This window comes from Mya arenaria, chromosome 3, assembly GCF_026914265.1.
Source record: "Mya arenaria isolate MELC-2E11 chromosome 3, ASM2691426v1".
Lineage (NCBI taxonomy): Eukaryota > Metazoa > Mollusca > Bivalvia > Myida > Myidae > Mya > Mya arenaria.
The window spans coordinates 5543795-5562345 of NC_069124.1; the positions used below are offsets into that span (position 1 = coordinate 5543795).

Below are 18551 nucleotides of genomic sequence, written 5' to 3' on the forward strand. Positions count from 1 at the left end.
CTATGAGAGGACGGTCGGCCACTGGTATTACAGCATGGATATTGTGATTGTACATGTAGTTCCTCTGTAGTCAGACTGACCTACGACCTACGCTGGACCATTTTCAGTTTTCAAATGTTGGTATCCGTGAAATGAAATGGCCACAGTTGACGGTGGCGTATTCCATAAGAGGCCGCACCGTCAGAGTAGTAATGCGGACTTCTACGGTCTTTCTTGAGCATTGTTGAATGCTACATCAAAGGAAGGGTCGGATGGTGTTGGCTTTATGGTGAAAGTGCTGAGATGGTAATCAAAATCGGTGATTTGTGGACGTCGGGCCTTAATATTTTGCTAAAACGTATGTTTTCTTACTGTATGTCCAAGGACGTTGAAATGTCGTCTGCGTGACTTTCGTTTGTACTTTCAAATTACCTGGCATTTTGGAGGAGTGCAACATCCTGTCATTGGAATGGATGTGGCGATAAAGCACACACTCGTCAACAAAGAATCTAGGTGTTGATTCAGTGAGATTTTGTTTGGAAAGTAACTTGTATTGGGAGAGGGCCGGAACTGATGTTGGTATAACTCGTGGCCCGATCCCTTAATTTGCATGTCAGATAATCACTCATTTGTTTTAAATAAGGTATATATATATAGGTAAATATGATATATTTGTATTGATTTATTGTCAACATACCTGCAATAAACTATTATTAAACTAAAAGTTCGTGAACGCAACAGTGTAAGTTGGTACGTACTCAATACAAATTTAACTTGGACCGGAGGCGTTGTATACCATGGTTGTCATTTTTCTTGCTTGTTGTTAATCCCAAGAAGCGTTTTAGTTTTTATAAAAATGTACACGTTTCATGCATCACTTCGACATACTAAATTAAATAATTAATAATCGACAATACGGAAATAAATCCGACTTTTGCATAGTGGACTGTAACCAAAATCTTTTCTTTATTTTTACTTTGAGTTAATATCTTTTTTGACATTTTGCAAAACAAAATGAAATTAATGAAAACATAACAATTTTCTTATATACAATCACTCACTGCATGAAATAGGAATCGAATAAGGCACAATAAACAAAATGGATTCAAACTCAATATCAGAATCCGCTTCCTATCCAATCAATGAATCATCAAGCGAAAAAGACACCGGCTCCCCGTCGAAATCAATCTGCTCGTCAGCATCGTCTTCCTCTGAAAATGTACACGCCCATGAAATGAAGGTTTGATGTTTTTTTTGGTTTGATATCCTTACGTTTGGCTTATTGTTTTTACATATTGTGTATTGGGTAAGCACTTGCCGCCAAGTTAGCTCAGTTTGTTAGAGTGATGTGCTAGTGTTCCGAGAGCCGTGCATGTCTTCGAGCTGTCTTGGTTTTGTAGCAACACCCCAGGCCAGATTTATTCACTGGTGTCTGAAGTAAAGAGCAAGAATGCTTCGATCGGCCTGAAAGGTAATTTTGGGAGGAGTGAATAGTTTGTGGGTAAGAACCAACCATCTGGTTAGCTTACTTGGTTTTAGCACCATACTAGTGTTCAGCAGTCTTAGGTTCTAGCCCCACCATGCCCACACTTTTCCTCTTAGGATAACTTAACATCGGTAAAAAAAAAGGCCAGACAAGGATTACATTAATATCAATAACTTTATCACCCGATGTTCACTGAATTGTTGTTTACTGATAAGACCATCTAAAAGTAAAACTAAAACTAGTCTCACACTATTTTGTAAGGCTCCAGTGACTTAGGTACACCATTGACAAACAAAATAAATAAGACAAAAAAATTCAATGAATTGAAAGCTTAAATATTTTGTGAACTGTACTATGTTCATTTCAGGTTTTCAAAGACCATAAAAAATATGGCCACTCAGATGATCTTCCTCTGTTGCCAGGCGAAATAGTTCAGGATTCGTCTTGTAAGTTTGTGTGTTCAATTATTCCGTAAGTTTAATGAACACTGTAAGCTGAATAGGAATCAGTGATATTATAATGTATTGGAACCACCGTTTTTTTCCTAAAAGTAATGAGTTTGGAGAGTGTGGTCTTACTGTGAATCAAAGCCATGAGGAAACCGGTCATGGTTTGTATATTGCTCTTTGAGTCTCCTGTGATTTAGGTGTTCTTTAACTTTAGGCAAAGACCTAAATGGCAAGCTTTTGAAAAGGCATGTTTGATAAAAGAAGTAGACATAGCAGAAAATGTATGTACAATGTTGCTCTGTTCTAAATTTATTTATTTCATAACTGCTGTATCTATTTCAGGGAAGGATGTCACCTATCTGTGTCCCTACTCTGACTGCATTAAGGGAACACTGACCATCACCAACTACAAACTGTTCTTTAAAAGCACAGACAGGGTATGGTCTTGTAATTTGCTCTCCAGCCTTACACTTAAGATATAAAAGATTGTACTCAGCGGTTAAACACTGTCTGCTGTCTGAACTTTTCTGAAATCTATTCAGTTGGTGTTTGTTTGTTTTAATCTGATTTCATTTTCTGTTCATGAACTTTATATGTACATACATGCTGTCCAGTATACACTTAATAAGATTTTTGCTTGGTTCAGATTTAATACAATCCTGTAAGCATTGCTTATCTTAATTAATCTTGCCATATAGATTTTAATTGAAATCATGTGCAATGTGTCACGAAGAGCATAAATGTAAAAGCTGCCATATCATAGTAATGATTTGTATCTCCGTCAAGGATTAGCCTTAGGGTTGGAGTTAAAGGTTTTAACTGTTAAAATGGGAACTCAATCAATCTTCACAGAATTGTAGCGAACCATGGTAAGGTCTGTCACACATGCAGGTAAACCAGGTACACAATACACAACTAACAATAATTTGTGTCTCTGCCATAACTTTTTAATTTTTGCCGGAAATTCTTTACAAAACTGTAGAGCACCATGGGAAGGTGTATCACTCATCAAATGTTTGCTCTTATTTCAAAGGTCAAATTGAAACTTGGAGGTTTATCAAGTCCCAGTACTTGTTTTGTGTGGTTAAGGTTCTAATTCTTACATTAAACTTTAATGTAGTGAATGGGCAATGCTCTGACTGAGAGTTGTAATCGAGTTTGTTTTTGTTTACCCAATGGTTCGATTACATTGCCTTATTTATGGCAATGTTGCCTTTTTATTCCCTCACCACCTGGTATTTTTAGAGTTATTGCCCTTTTATTATAATTACCTCGCTTTGCATATATATATATCATCTCAATACTTTATTCTTGATATTTTTCCTTCACTCTCCTTACACCGATAGGACAAATACTATTGAAGGTCAAACTTATTAGTTAATACCTGACTCATAATTATCCTGCTATTAATACAGCAACAGTCAACCTAACAGTCAACTGTGCTATGCTTTTTGGAAATAGAAATAAAATTACATGCCTTAATTATTTCACAGATGTTTTAGTCAATATTTCTATACAGTAGAACTTAGGACCTTTAACTGATGTCTTCTCAACAATATAGGACATTCAAGGAGCACACATCACTCCCAGAGATACTTCTTATTAAAAGAAGGTGGTTTATTTGGGATATAAATCACATCCAGTAATAGCTCTAGTTTTTTTTTTGCTTCATGATAGTGGATATAATTTGCTTAGAAGTCAATTGGCTTTTTACTCTGACAAGGCTTAATCAGGGGCAGCCTTTCTCACATTCCTTTGACCTCAGTTCTTTAAAGAAAAGTCTAATGTACTTTGTGGATCTTTTTTGCATTATATGCATTAATTTATTTACAATGTTTAACTCTACAGGAGACTCCATTCACCCTTGATGTTCCCCTGGGGGTGATCAGCCGTGTTGACAAGATTGGCGGAACAACAAGTAGGGGAGAAAACTCCTACTGCATTGACCTACACTGCAAGGTATTCACACAATGTTCACAGTTTTTCTTTAAATATATCTTTAATGAATTCAGTTTTCTTTAAACCATGCAAAATATGATAGCTATTCTATACTGAATGTTTTTAGAACAATTTAATTGTACATTCAATTCCACTGATACTGAGAAAATGTTTCTAAGCTTTGTATACAGTTTTTATTAATTGATTCCTTAGCATCACATACATCAATTCTTTTGAACATTAGTCACTGCAATTATACAGGAAGATCTCATTTTTGCTGGTTGAAAAATTCACATTAAAGGATAAGTCTTTATAAATAAGAATGTATTATATGCAGTTTAATTATAAAATGACTTTCTTTCAGGATATGAGATGCCTTCGGTTTGCCCACAAACCTGAGAATCACTCGCGGCGATTGGTGTATGAAAAGATCCACAACTTTGCCTTCCCTGTCACAAACAAGCGGGTATGCTATCACACTTATACATATAATTCATTATTTTTTGCGTTTACAATGGCGAACCTTTTAGCATTTAAAGATTCCAAAAGTTCAGTTTCCATTTTCAGGTTTTATTTACTGTACCTTCCCTTTGTTAGTTAGTAATATTTGTGAACATACATACATCGTTTGGATTTCGAGTTACCTAATGAATTTCTGATTAAGTTTGGTTGTATTTCAGCCACTGTTTGCGTTTGAGTACAAAGAAGACTATGGTGTGGATGGCTGGGCCGTGTACGACCATGAGGCTGAACTACGTAGACAGGTATTTGGGAGGTTGTCAAATGTACTATAGAAATGTACATGCTGAAGGAAATATTATTTACAAAATAAAATTTGTGTTTATCTTTATTTAGATTGTTTTGAATCCTGTTGAATGATAATTTTATTTGTGATTTGCATATACAGACATGAGGTTGATATTTGTGACGCAATGGGCAATAATCCTTTTTTACAGGGTGTTCCTAATGACAACTGGAGAATCAGTCGTCTAAATGAAAAGTTTGATGTGATCGACACATACCCAAGCGTGGTAAGGTTGATTCTTAGAATAATGGTATCACTAAGGATTATGAAGTTTCTTAAAAGGCAGAATGTTTTCAGTTTGTCAGTTGTTTTTTTTGTGTGTTTTGTTTTTTAGAAAAATATCAAGGTATTGTTATCATTAGCATTAGTGTTGTTTTGTTGTGCAATTTTTTTAATTGTTGGCTTTAAATTATTATAAAACTTGGCATACATGTTCAATATGACAAAGATGGTATTGTAACTATTAAAGGTACATGCATAGCAAGACCCATATTTTTAGCTAAAATAACTGTTAATTATGCCCATTGATCAACCAAGGTAAATTAAGGAAAGTTGGCATCTCCTTGCGCTTTTTTGTTTATTAATGTGCTACAATAACATGAGATGTTGTGTTTACCAATTTGTATATCAAAATGTTTGATCAATGTATGAATTCAAGTATCTAAATAATTAGTACATATGCAATTAGGTTAAATATTTATTTTACAGTTTGCTGTGCCAAAAAGTGCCACTGATGAATTCCTGAAACAAGTGATAGTGTTCAGGTCTCGTGGTAGAATACCAGTAAGTGTCTCACCTTTCTTATAAGAATAATTTCTGAAAACACAGCACTTCCATTATAATAGGACATCACACAGAAGATCAAGTAATTTGTATAAAAAATGTGAATTTAGAATATATATGAACATTTAGTGCAACAAAGGATTGATGAATTCTTCTGATGATCTTTTTTTACTGAACAAAAGCAAATTAGACAGGGTAATATAAGAAGCTATAAAAAATAGTAATAATACACATGTTTTTAAAGACCAAGAATGCATCAAGGAAATTAAACTGCAACCACAAAAAGAACTAAGTTCAGTAGTGTTCTGCCTATACGATATTAATATCGATATGAGTATTTTGTTACACTTTGCGAAAGTAGCTGTATTTAGTCAAAACAATGGATTTCTTCCATGGTTTATGTTCAGATGTTTAAAGAATTTGTGGCAGAATAAAGGCTTTAAGTTTATGTTATAAGTTCAGAACCATTTAAACAATATCAGTAATTTGTATATTTTAAAACATGTGCAAAATCAGGTTATATTCTTGCACACTGTTAATTGTTTACTAAAATACAAATCAGCAAAGCCAAAAATACTATTTTATTCTCAAATTAGCATTTGTTAAGGAGTAGAAACCTATCTTTTAGCATTTGTATCAATTTATTATAATTGACAAAAACATGAAATGTTGTTGATAAAAACATTGTATTCCAGATTGTTATAGAGTATGTCAATAGAAAAGTAAAACAGGAGAACTTAATTCAAAAAAATATTCTCCTAATTTAATATTTTCAATTATCACCCGCTGATACCCACTTACTACGTACATAATTTTTTATGGTTTGGTCACTATAATAAACTACGTGTATTTTAGCCTATATACTAGGTTTGTTTCAGAACTTTAAGCTATGACTTATAACATAAGATTTATAGCATATAGTGTATTCAGTAAAAAAAATCATGAAATAAATATCAAACTTGTCAGGAATTGATATTGTTTATTTATGTTTTTTGTTCTTGTAGAAATAATCAATTTTAAAAGAACCTCTTCAATAGAGCTTTTTTGACCATGCTATTTCAAAAAACTGTTATAAACATGCCTGTATTGATGGAAACTACATGTAAAGTAGGAGTTCTACAAAAATGATGATCAGAAAATCCAAAAAGTTACTATAAATATAAATACATGTAATTTATAAAAACCCACCAATTGTAATCCTTTATTGCAGGTGCTATCTTGGATCCACCCCAAAAGCCAGGCAACAATCACAAGATCCAGCCAGCCGCTTGTTGGGGTGACAGGAAAACGTAACCAAGATGATGAGAGCTTCGTTCAGATGATCACAGATGCAAATGCACACTCCAACAAACTGTACATTATGGATGCAAGGCCCAGCATGAATGCTGTAGCCAACAAGGTAAATATATCAGGTCAAGCAGCCAAGAAGGTAGATCTACTTGGTCATAAAGCCAAAAAGGTAGATAGATTTTCCAGGTCAAGTAGCCAACAAGGTAGATAAACCAGGTCAAGTAGCCAACTGGTAGATAAACCAGGTCAAGTAGCCAACAAGGTAGATGTACCAGGTCAAGTAGCCAACAGGGTAGATATACCAGGTCAGGTAGCCAACGAGGTAGATAGACCAGGTCAAGTAGCCAACAAGATAGATAGATATACCATGTCAAGTAGCCAACACGATAGATATACCAGGTCAAGTAGCCAACACGATAGATATACCAGGTCAAGTAGCCAACACGATAGATATACCAGGTCAAGTAGCCAACAGGGTAGATATACCAGGTCAAGTAGCCAACAAGGTAGATGTATCAGGTGAAGTAGCCAACAAGGTAGATAAACCAGGTGAAGTAGCCAACAAGGTAGATAAACCAGGTCAGGTAGCCAACAAGGTAGGTATACCAGGTCAAGTAGCCAACAAGATAGAAATACCAGGTCAAGTAGCCAGCAAGATAGATATACCAGGTCAAGTAGCCAACAAGGTAGATATAGCAGGTCAAGTAGCCAACAAGGTAGTTATACCAAGTCAGGTAGTCAGCAATGTAAATTTACCAAGTAATGTAGCCAGCAAGGTCAGGTAGCAAACAAGGTAGATATACCATGTCAGATATCCAGCAAGGTAAACATACCTGGTCAGATATCCAGAAAGGTAAACATACCTGGTCAGGTAGCCAGCAAGGTAAACATACCTGGCCAGGTAGCCAGAAAGGTAAACATACCTGGTCAGGTAGCAAACAAGGTAGATATGCCAGGTGAGGTAGCCAACAAGGTAGATATACCAAGTCAGGTAGCCAGCAATGTAAATATACCAAGTCATGTAGCCAGCAAGGTAGATATACCAGGTCAAGCTGGTCACTGGTTAGATAGATTTTAATTCAAAACCATGAAGTGAATTTTCAAGCAATTGATGTTGAAACTAAAAGCATGTGAAGCTATATCATTAAAAAGGGAACACAAATAATTTGTTAACAAGCTTGTTGAACAGAACAACAAAAAATAATTAAGTGTAATATTTGTTCTGTCATATTTAAGATGTTCATAGTTTTATTTTATCTTAATAGGAATGTCTTGTAAATTTCCTAGGCAAAGGGAGGTGGATTCGAGAGTGAGGATGCGTATAATGGGGCGGAGGTTGTCTTCCTGGACATACACAACATACATGTGATGAGAGAAAGGTGAGGTTTCAATGAATGTACTGACTTTGATTCTTCTTGATATACAAGTCTTCCTATAGAGTAATTAATTATCTTTCTTTTCTTATAGTTTGTCTTATATTTAAATTTTGAACATGGAAAACAGTTTTCAGACATCTAGGCGTCAACTTGGAATTGATTGTAAAATTTAAAAATAAACAAATATTAAGGTTGTGCTGTTGATTTAGCTTGATGTATACTTTTACCCTATATCTCACTGATATAACTCATCGTCAACATGACTTATTATGCCCCGCTTCGAAGAAGAGGGGTATATTGCTTTGCACAGGCATGTCGGTCGGTCGGTCGGTCCGTCGGTAGACCAAAGCTTGTCCGAGTGATAACTCAACAATTCCTGGACGTATGGTAATCAGACTTCACATGAAGGTTGGGCCTGACCAGTAGATGACCCCTATTGATTTTGGGGTACATCGGGTCAAAGGTCAAGGTCACAGTGACCTTTAATGGTAAAATAATTTTAAAGCTTGTCCGAGTGATAACTCAACAATGCCTGCACCCATGGCCCTCAAACTTGACATGGAGGTTGGGCCTGACCAGTAGATGACCCTTATTGTTTTTGGGGGTCATCAGGCCAAAGGTCAAGGTCACAGTGACCTTGAATGGTAAAAGGTTGTCCGAGTGATAACGTGACAATGCCTGCACCCATGGCCCTCAAACTTGACTTGGAGATTGGGCCTGACCAGTAGCTGACCCCTATTGTTTTTTGGGCTCAATGGGTCAAAGGTCAAGGTCACAGTGACCTTGAATGGTAAAAGGTTGTTCGAGTGATAACTCAACAATGCCTGCACCCATGGCCCTTAAACTTGACTTGGAGGTTGGGCCTGACCAGTAGATGACCCCTATTGTTTTCGGGGGTCATTGGTCGAAAGGTCAAGGTCACAGTGACCTTTAATGGTAAAAGGTTGTCCAATTGATAACTCAACAATGCCTGCACCCATGGCCCTCAAACTTGACTTGGAGAATTGGCCTGACCAGGAGATGACCCCTATGGTTTTTGGGGGTCATCTGGCCAAAGGTCAAGGTCACAGTGACCTGGAATGGTAAAAGGTTGTCCGAGTGATAACTCGACAATGCCTGCACCCATGGCCCTCAAACTTGACTTGGAGGTTGGGCCTGGCCAGAAGATGGTCCCTATTGATATAAGGGGTCATTGGGCCAAAGGTCAAGGTCACAGTGACCTGGAATGGTAAAAGGTTATCCGAGTGATAACTTGACAATGGCTGCACCCATGGCCCTCAAACTTGATTTGGAGGTTGAGCCTGGCCAGGAGATTGTCCCTATTTATTTTAGGGGTCATTGGGCCAAAGGTCAAGGTCACAGTGACCTTGAATGATTAAAGGTTGTCCAAGTGATAACTCAACAATGCCTGCACCCATGGCCCTCAAACTTGACATGGAGGTTGGGCCTGACCAGTAGATGACCCCTATTGATTTTAGGGGTCAAAGGTCAAGGTCACAGTGACCTTGAAAGCAAACTCGACAATTCTTGGACCTATGGTCATCGAACTTGACATGAAGGTTGGGCCTGCCCAGTAGATGACCCCTATTGACTTTGGGGGTCATCAGGCCAAGGTCAATGTCACAGTAACCTTTTACGCAAAAAAGTTAACAAATCTTCCCTCACTGATATCTCAACAATGCCTGAACCTATGATCATTAAAGTTGACATGGATGTTAAGCCTGACCAGTAGATCACCCTTATTGATTTTAGGATTCATAGAGCCAAAGGTCAAGGTCACAGTGATCTTGAATGGTAAAAGGTTGTCCGAGTGATAACTCAACAATGCCTGAAACCATGGCCTTCAAACTTGACTTGGAGTTGCATCTGACTTGTAGATGACCCCTTATGATTTAAGGGGTCATCGGGTCAAAGGTCAAGGTCACAGTGACCTTGATCGAAAAAAACTTGTCTTGTGATAACTTGACAATGCCTGCACCCATGGCCCTAAAACTTGACATTTAGGTTTCTGGTGACCAGCTGATGACTCTGGATTTTGAGTTCAAAGAGTCAAAGGTCATGACGGTCATAACACACTTTATCCTCACACTTTAATGGTCATAATCTTAAAACAGCAACAAATCAGCTGTCATTTTGGTCCATGCATATTTCATTCAATTGGCCATATAATCCTGACAACATGGCGCTCAGGGGGGCATAATGTTTGACAAACATCTCTTGTTTTATTTTCAATTTGCATACTATTGTAAGTGTAATGCTTACTAGCCAGCTTTTCATAAAAAAATGGGGTTAAAGATTGGTTCAAACAGAGTGGGCAGACGTGATCATCTGTGTCATAAATACAACTATTTTTATCTGATATTCATTAATCTTGGTCAGAATATTAGTCAGCATGATATTTAAGAATTGTGTGAATATTTATCACTTGGTCAAAATCTAGGTCACTTGGTAAAATATTAAGACAAGCTTTTGTGTTAAAGTTTCTTATTTCATTCTCAAATTCATCAGTGTTCATCCAATCTTACTGAAATTTAAGTTAGAATATTTATCAGAATGACATTTAGGACCTTCAGTTTGTTAATATGGGTCACTTTGGGTACATAACTAGGACACTAGGACAGATCAAGATAAAAATGCATACATGAATTTAACATGAGACTTAGTGAGAATATTTACGAACATAATATCTAAGACCAGTGGGGATATGACAAAATGTTAATTATGTTCAAGTTCCTTTTTCCTTTCATGGATTGAACAGCGTTTATCCAGTCTTTAAGAAACTCATTCAGAATATTTTCCTGCAAGATATTTTGGACCAGTGTAAATATAGGTTAGCTTTAGTCAAAAGCATGTTAGAGTAGTGTGAATATGGCAGCATTTTTACTTTTTCCTCTATAAACATACACCCTGCTGCAAAATTGCAGTTGTCAAAATGAAAAATTGCTTTGATGTGTTTCCGCATTCACATTTTGTTTTCTCATATTATACACATATTAAGTCTTTGGCTATATTTCAGTTTACGGAAGCTGAGAGATGTTGTCTATCCGACAATAGATGATGCTAAATGGCTGAGCAACATAGACTCAACACACTGGCTTGAACATATCAAGGTGTTTTATCTTAACGCATGTAAATGGATAAATGCTCTGCATGAAAGCCTTTCATGTGTACTAATGTTGAAATCAAAATAGGAGTGTGTGGTATAAAGCTGTTACATTTCTATTATAAGGATTCAGTGATTCATTTTGAAATTACACCAAACTGTCATCTGAAAGAGTCCTATTTTTAGAGAGATCAAATTATAAATCAATTAAGACTGTATGGTGCTTCAATTATGAAAGTATTAAAAATGAAAAAATACATCATCTGTCAATTCTAAGTTTTAAATGAGGTAGACATGCATCATATCTCAAATTTATGCCAACTAACGTGGTGTGAAATGTGCCTTAGTGGGAACTTAGTGATTTTTTTTTCAGCAAATCATGGCAGGAGCAGTTAAGATTGCAGACAAAGTAGAGAACAACAAGACATCAGTGCTGGTCCACTGTAGTGATGGCTGGGACAGGACAGCCCAGCTAACCTCTCTAGCAATGATTATGTTAGATCCATACTTCAGAACCATAATTGGTAAGTGGAGGTTTCATTCCTAAAATCCAAAAGCGAGATTTTGAATAAGGATGTCAATGTAAGTTCACTGAGGTGATGGACTGGACAAGATGGCACAACTTAATTTATCACAATGCTTTTGTAAGGCCCATAACTCTGAACCATAGTTGATATTAGGAAACTCAGTGAGATATGATAAGGTGTGATATTGAAATTAGATTTACAGTGCTGGATTTGACAGGATGGTACATCTGCCATCTCTTGGATACATACTTAAAGAAAAATTGTTTGAAAATTCTTCCTCACTTTTTATAAAAACATAGAAACCTAACATTTGAAGTATATTTGTTGAGATAATTTGTTGCTTAAATGAGATAAACAAAGGATTGTTGGTATTCATCTTCAGTGTTCTTGTTCACCTCATCTGTTTTATAGTGTTTCTGGTTTAGGTGTTTGTTAAGTTATGACAAATTATCTCTTAATAAAGGGTGGCAGTATGTTACAAAAAAGCAATGAATTTACAAAATGAAGGACCAAACAGTATGAAATACTGTATTACTTTGCAGATTTACAGTTCTACTAGTGAAAGAGTTTCATAAGCTTGCCAAGCGGGTTGTTACTGCTAGTAACAAGTTCAATTTTGAAATATTAAAATGGTCTGACAATAAGTTCATGTATTTGTGTGCATTTTTTTGTGATTCTGCTGGCAAAGGAATGGCTAGCCCTGGGATGTAAGTTTTCCAATCAGATGGAGACAAACACTCGAACACTGGCTGCTGCTGACAAGTTACAATATAAAATTACAAAATGGTTCATGCATTTATGTGCAGGTTTTGAGGTTCTCTTGGAGAAGGAGTGGCTAGCCATCGGACACAAGTTTGCCCAGCGGGTGGGGCATGGCGAGGACAAACACTCTGACGCTGACCGCTCACCTGTCTTCCTGCAGTTCATTGACTGTGTCTGGCAGATGACCAAACAGGTGAGGGGATATCATGGGATTTTTCATACATTTGTTCTGGAGGTTTGGTACCAATTACCAAGATCAATACATGATATATATCAAGAATATATTGCTACCATTTAGAACTTTCATTTCTATTCCAGTAATGCTCTGTATATGTATTCATCACTTACAAGCAGCATTCTTAAGGAATTGCAATGCCTGTCTTACATAATTTTTACCATTAAAGAATTACTTATTTGGTATTATTTTTTAAGTGTATTGCTTTTACCTGTCAATACCTTTACACTGTACATGCAATTGCATATTGCAGTTCCCAAATGCATTTGAATTCAACGAGTACTTCCTGATCATAATCCTCGACCATCTGTACAGCTGTCTATTTGGAACGTTCCTGTGTAACACTGAGGCGGCCAGGATGAAGGAAATGGTATGGCCTTAGATGGGTAGTTTAGTTCAAACCTATGTGTGTGTTTAAAGTTTGCAATAATCCTGGACTACCTGTACTACTGTCTGTGTTCTGATGGTTGCAAATATTCTTGGGTGCAAAAACTTTGCAAGTGCCCTATATTAATCACCCTGACTGCCTGTCCTTGAGTCACTTTGTCAGTTCACTTTTTTGTTCTTGATAACAAGATATCAAATTTAAACTTCATACATTTGATCACAGTAACAATACGCCCTTTTATGACAATAATGCTTATATACTGCTACCTTTCTCAGCTTAAAATTCAGTGAATCAAATTTTATCTTTAACCAGAACTTGAAAAATTTAGAAAGCAATTTAATGAAACTTGAAGCAGTAATGTGAACTTGTTTGTGGTACAAGTAACGTTACGTTTACTTGGAACAAATGACAATGAGAACTTAAACACAGTGCAAGAACTTTAACTCTTTGAACCAACCTTTTCAAGCTTAATGTTGATGATTGTCTCCCTTTGGTATATCTTCATATAGGGTTAAATTGGTGTATGTAAGTAATTGTAAACAATTCAATACGAAGTAAAATAATAATCTAAGGACAATATATACATTTTACTACCAAGCGAGTATATAACACCACTTGACCTTTAACATGCCTTGTAACAGCTCCTCGTGTCAAATATGCTATCATTTTAGGCACTTATCACATTCTGTGATGGCTCTAGTTGGAATGCAAGGACAAAAAATACTAGTCATTGGAACAAATATTTCTTGTAATTATGAAAATTGTTTAAGCTAAATGTCTCAAAACCTTTGAAAGTAATTGTCTAACAATATTTCAGAAAGTGAAAGAGACCACGAAGTCCCTATGGTCATATGTAAACTCTGACAAGGATGAGTTCCGAAACCCGCTGTACGCAGAGTATCTCCACCAGCATGTCTTGTTTCCGGTGGCGAGCATGCGACGAATAGAGATCTGGACACACTACTACTGCCGCTGGAACCCTCGCATGAGACCTCAGGTTGGTTTGTAAAAAAGTTGTGTAAAAAAAAGGAAGAATTTACTAATGAAATCACCAGGTACATATACTTGTAGCTACATAGGTGCTCTTGATTCAACACTTTGCTACATTCTAAAGCATTCAATGTAAACTGTTGTAGCAATCTATTTAAATAATTCAATCTTAGGTAGTGACAATCATTATGCCAACTTACTTCAGGAACCAACCCACCTACGTAACCGAGAACTGCTGGTGTTACGGGCCCAGCTTCAACAAAAGGTTCTAGAACTACAGAAGGAGCTGGAAACCAAGAACTCTAGGGGGATGCTGGCCAGTTCCCCGCCTAGGGTCTCCTCTCCTGTCAACGTGTAGCATGGATGGAAACCAAGACCTCAATGGGGGATGCTGGCCAGTTCCCCGCCAAGGGTCTCGTCTCCTGTCAATATGTAGCCTGGATGGGAACTAGAAACACTTGAAGCTTTCAAAGTGGTTTCCCATGTAGAACCCCCGCATTCTTAAAACCAAGAACAATTCCTGCTTACTGGTTCCAGTCTCAATGCATCCTGTCTTATGTCAAGGTGCAATAATGCTTGAAACCAAAATAAATCTATTCTGACTGGTTCCCCTCACACGTTTGCTGAGAACCATTAATTATACTTTAACCTGGCAACAAATGGCAATGCTTGAAATAAGGATATATAAAACGATATATATCAATTCTGCACCCTATGTGCAAAATTGAGGTATTCTAGTTTGAAACAGATGTACAGAAATACTTCTAACAATAATTGTCGAGCTGAATGGAATTGTTAGCAAACCGCATTGTTAGCATCATATTCATCATTATTCAGACTTAAAATATTAGTACTACATACTAGTATGTTGTATTATATTGATCAGACACACAGGAGCAGCTTATTGCATTGATCTTTTATTACTACTATTCTCAATAAGATCTTATTTCACAACACTGCTGAGTCAGCACAAGTGATGTACATGTTACATAATATTATTTAAACAGAAAATTATGTACAAGTTTGTTGATCTGCTGGACAAAAATGTGATGATAATTTGTAATAAGTGCACTTGTTTGTGAAATAGTGATTTATACTTTTGAAGTTCTAACCATTTCTAAGTTAATGATTGAAAGTATTAAAAGTTATTAAATTTATATTTTTCAACCCACCAAACCATTATGGCAGCAAGGAAAGGGTTCTTGCTTTTTTGTGCAATAATGTACATAATTTTTAGTTTGCTTTAGTATTTGTATTAGGCTATGATTATTATAGTAGTATGATTATTATAGTAAGTTTCATTTATTAAGACTACCGGTATATCTTTAAGGTCTGTTGGAAGTTTATAATCTTTTGTTGTAATTCTTATTGTTTTGATGTTTTTATATAATGCACTGTGTCTAAATTTTATGATTTTATACAATTTAAAGTTACGAAATAGAAGTCTAGGTTTAGGCTTCAAGTCTGTTGTATAAACATAATGTGTTTTATGTGTTAGAATAAACAAAGAGAAACGCAATGCAAGTAAATGAATTAATTTTAATGTCTTTTGTTTTCTTTGTCCATGACCGAGATGTTTGTGATGGCATAGTGGTCCCAAATCTGACTCTGGATCAGAGGGTCCCAGGTTAAATTTCAATTCAGTGATCAATATGGGAAATCACCCAGCAATGGCAAACGGTTCTTAATTATATGCATATACATGTGTCAAGTTGCAATTCAGAAAAACCTGAAATAGTTGCAAAGGGCTACAAAAACTACCCCTGGCCAGAGGAACAAAATATTACAGTGGTCGAAATTAGCACAAGCCCGCAAGCCCTGCACTGGTGAAATGCTTTCTGGGCTTGCACAAATTCTGGGTTTAATACAGCAGGGCTTGTTCAATAATGTTATGCCAAACATAGTACATGAATTCGGGCTTGTTCACCAAAAAGACTTGTTGAATAAGGTGATAAAATTTCAGGATTATAAAGGGTTGCAACTGCCTTTCCTGAGAATAGAAAATAACAGATATCAAACCAGTCTTAGATTATCCTAAAAACTTTTGCAACCTGCTTTAAACAAATCATTGAAATATAAACATTATAATATTACTAATGACTTTTTGCTCATGTTCACGTCTCTTAGTTATAATTAATTTTGCTGATTTATCTTGTTATAGCTATATGCCTTGGATGCCACTTTCTATATTATGTCATATAACATGTCATTGTTGTGTCCGTTAGTGCTTAGGTGGGCATATTAAAATCGCACCGTCCTTCCGTCCGTCCGACTCAATAACTCAGAATATTATGGACAGATTTTAAACTAACTTGCCACATGTGTTCGGCATACCAAGACGACGTGTCAAGTGCAAGAACCGTGTCCCTACCTCTAAGGTCAAGGTCACACTTAGGTGTTTATTCCCAATGGAATGCTGCATATAAGGACATAGAGTATAGGTTGTCGTGTCCGGGCTGTAACTTTCCCTTGTATGGACAGATTTTAAAATAACTTGCCACATGTGTTCGGCATACCAAGACGACGTGTCGCATGCAAGAACCGTGTCCCTACCTCTAAGGTCAAGGTCACACTTGGGTGTTTATTCACAATGGAATGCTGCATATAATGACGTAGAGTATAGATTGTCATGTCCAGGCTGTAACTTTACCTTGTATGGACAGATTTTAAAATAACTTGCGCTATGTGTTTGGCATTCCAAGACGACGTGTCGCGTGCAAGATCAGTGTCCCTATTTCTTAGGTCAAGGTCACACTTAGAGTTTATTCACAATGGAATGCTGCATATAAGGACATAGAGTATAGGTTGTCGTGTCCGGGCTGTAACTTTACCTTGTATGGGCAGATTATAAAATAACTTGGCACATGTGTTTGAATTACCAAGACGATGTGTCGGGTGCAAGACCCATGTCACTACCTCTGAGGTAAAAGATACACTTTGTGTTTATTCACAATGGAATGCTGAATATAAGGACATAAGAATGTAGGTTGTCAAGTATGGGTGGTATGTTTTATGTTCAGAGGCAATTTAAAATAACTTGCCATATGTATTTGTTTGATCTTTAACTTTTCATGTACTGACCTTGTTCATAGGTCAATGTCACATTCGGGGGCATTCGTCACATACTGTGACAGCTCTTGTTTATCACTGTAGTTTGTTGATTCTCCAGTCATCATATTGAATGTCACTAAATGTCCATCAGTGCTCAAGTGGTATAACTAGTCGCTGCTTTGTTCAGTTTTCCTCCCATTGATGTATTTCATGTCACTGTCTTTTCCATCGTTGCATTGGTCATATTCTGGTGTGTCTGTTGGTGCTTCAGCAACTGCATTCCAAATCACTGCTTTTATAGTAGTTTTATTTCATGTTCATTGTGAAGTTGTGGTAATACATGCCCATTAGTGCTCCAGTCGTTGTGTTACAAATCACGATCGTGTTCTTCCATGTCCCTGGTATGTCCGTAGGTGCTCCAGTCATTGTATTACAAGATACTGTTATTTCGGTTGGTGCTTCAGTCATCGTATTTCATGTCACTGGCATTTCGCCATTGCCCCCCGTCATTCTATTTTATGTCATTCTCATGTTTGTTTATGCTTCTGTCATTTTATTTCATGTAACTGTCATGTCTGTTGGTACTTGCACTGTCATATTTTATGTCAATGTAGTGTCAATCTGTGCTCCCATTGCAATTATAATGTCACTGCCATGTCCATCAGTTTTTCCATTCGTCGTCTTCAATGTCAGTCATAGCCATAATTGCTTCCATCATGGTATTTCATGCCAAAATAAAGTCCATTGGTCCAGTTGCCATGTTACAAGTCACCGTCATGTTTGTCAATGCTTTCATCGTCCTATCTAATGTCACTTTGGTGTATGCTAGAGCAGATTTTTAAGCTATATTAGTTCCTTGCTATAAAAGCTCCAATGCCTTTTACTAGAAAAAATGTATCACTAAACCATTTAATTGGGAATGAACATATTCATCATTTTTTTGTGAAGAATTTCTCCAAAGCAGTGGTTCAGAATAGCTAAGCTGTTGCCCAGGCTTCTCGTGGCTTAGATTTGAATAGGTTTTTTATCACTGCGATGCTAAATAAAGCTGCATCACTTGCTGTCTCAGACTCGGCCTGTACTTTGTTACAAGTGCTCAATTGAATCCTGATCACTGATTTGTTATGGAAGCCGAGTACTAAGAAGTTTGTACACGAGTGTGCAATGTCATCATTGCATTATCTAGGTCATATCCTTACAGGATTCATAGACAGGGCAAAACTGTTCCAACTCGACCTCGTGAAAAAAACATGGTCACCATTCAATAAAAGTTGAAGAAGACAGACAGTTGGAATGACAACAGTATTCCTTTCCAAATAAAAGAATGAACAATGGAAAGTCAGTATTCTCACTTCACTTTCATAAGAGAAACAATTATGATCCTGGTTT

The 18551-nt window shown here is 36.6% G+C and overlaps 1 protein-coding gene across 1 annotated transcript; it reads left to right on the top strand.

Annotated features, from left to right (window-relative positions):
- The first annotated feature begins 959 nt into the window (after window positions 1-959).
- On the top strand, window positions 960-15654 carry LOC128228256 (myotubularin-related protein 2-like). The gene is made up of 16 exons (XM_052939450.1): window positions 960-1219; window positions 1833-1911; window positions 2257-2351; window positions 3763-3873; window positions 4217-4318; window positions 4533-4616; window positions 4809-4883; window positions 5366-5440; window positions 6651-6839; window positions 8018-8109; window positions 11123-11216; window positions 11583-11733; window positions 12543-12691; window positions 12987-13103; window positions 13939-14118; window positions 14317-15654. The coding sequence occupies exons 1-16, from the start codon at window positions 1079-1081 to the stop codon at window positions 14467-14469; spliced, it is 1887 nt and encodes a 628-aa protein (XP_052795410.1). The 5' UTR covers window positions 960-1078; the 3' UTR covers window positions 14470-15654.
- The last annotated feature ends 2897 nt before the right edge of the window (window positions 15655-18551 follow it).

Coding starts and splice junctions, on each gene's coding strand:
- LOC128228256 (XM_052939450.1), top strand. CDS start 1,079: ATGGATTCAAACTCAATATCAGAATCCGCTTCCTATCCAATCAATGAA. Junction 4,884..5,365: donor TCGACACATACCCAAGCGTG/GTAAGGTTGATT, acceptor TTTATTTTACAG/TTTGCTGTGCCAAAAAGTGC. Junction 5,441..6,650: donor GGTCTCGTGGTAGAATACCA/GTAAGTGTCTCA, acceptor CCTTTATTGCAG/GTGCTATCTTGGATCCACCC.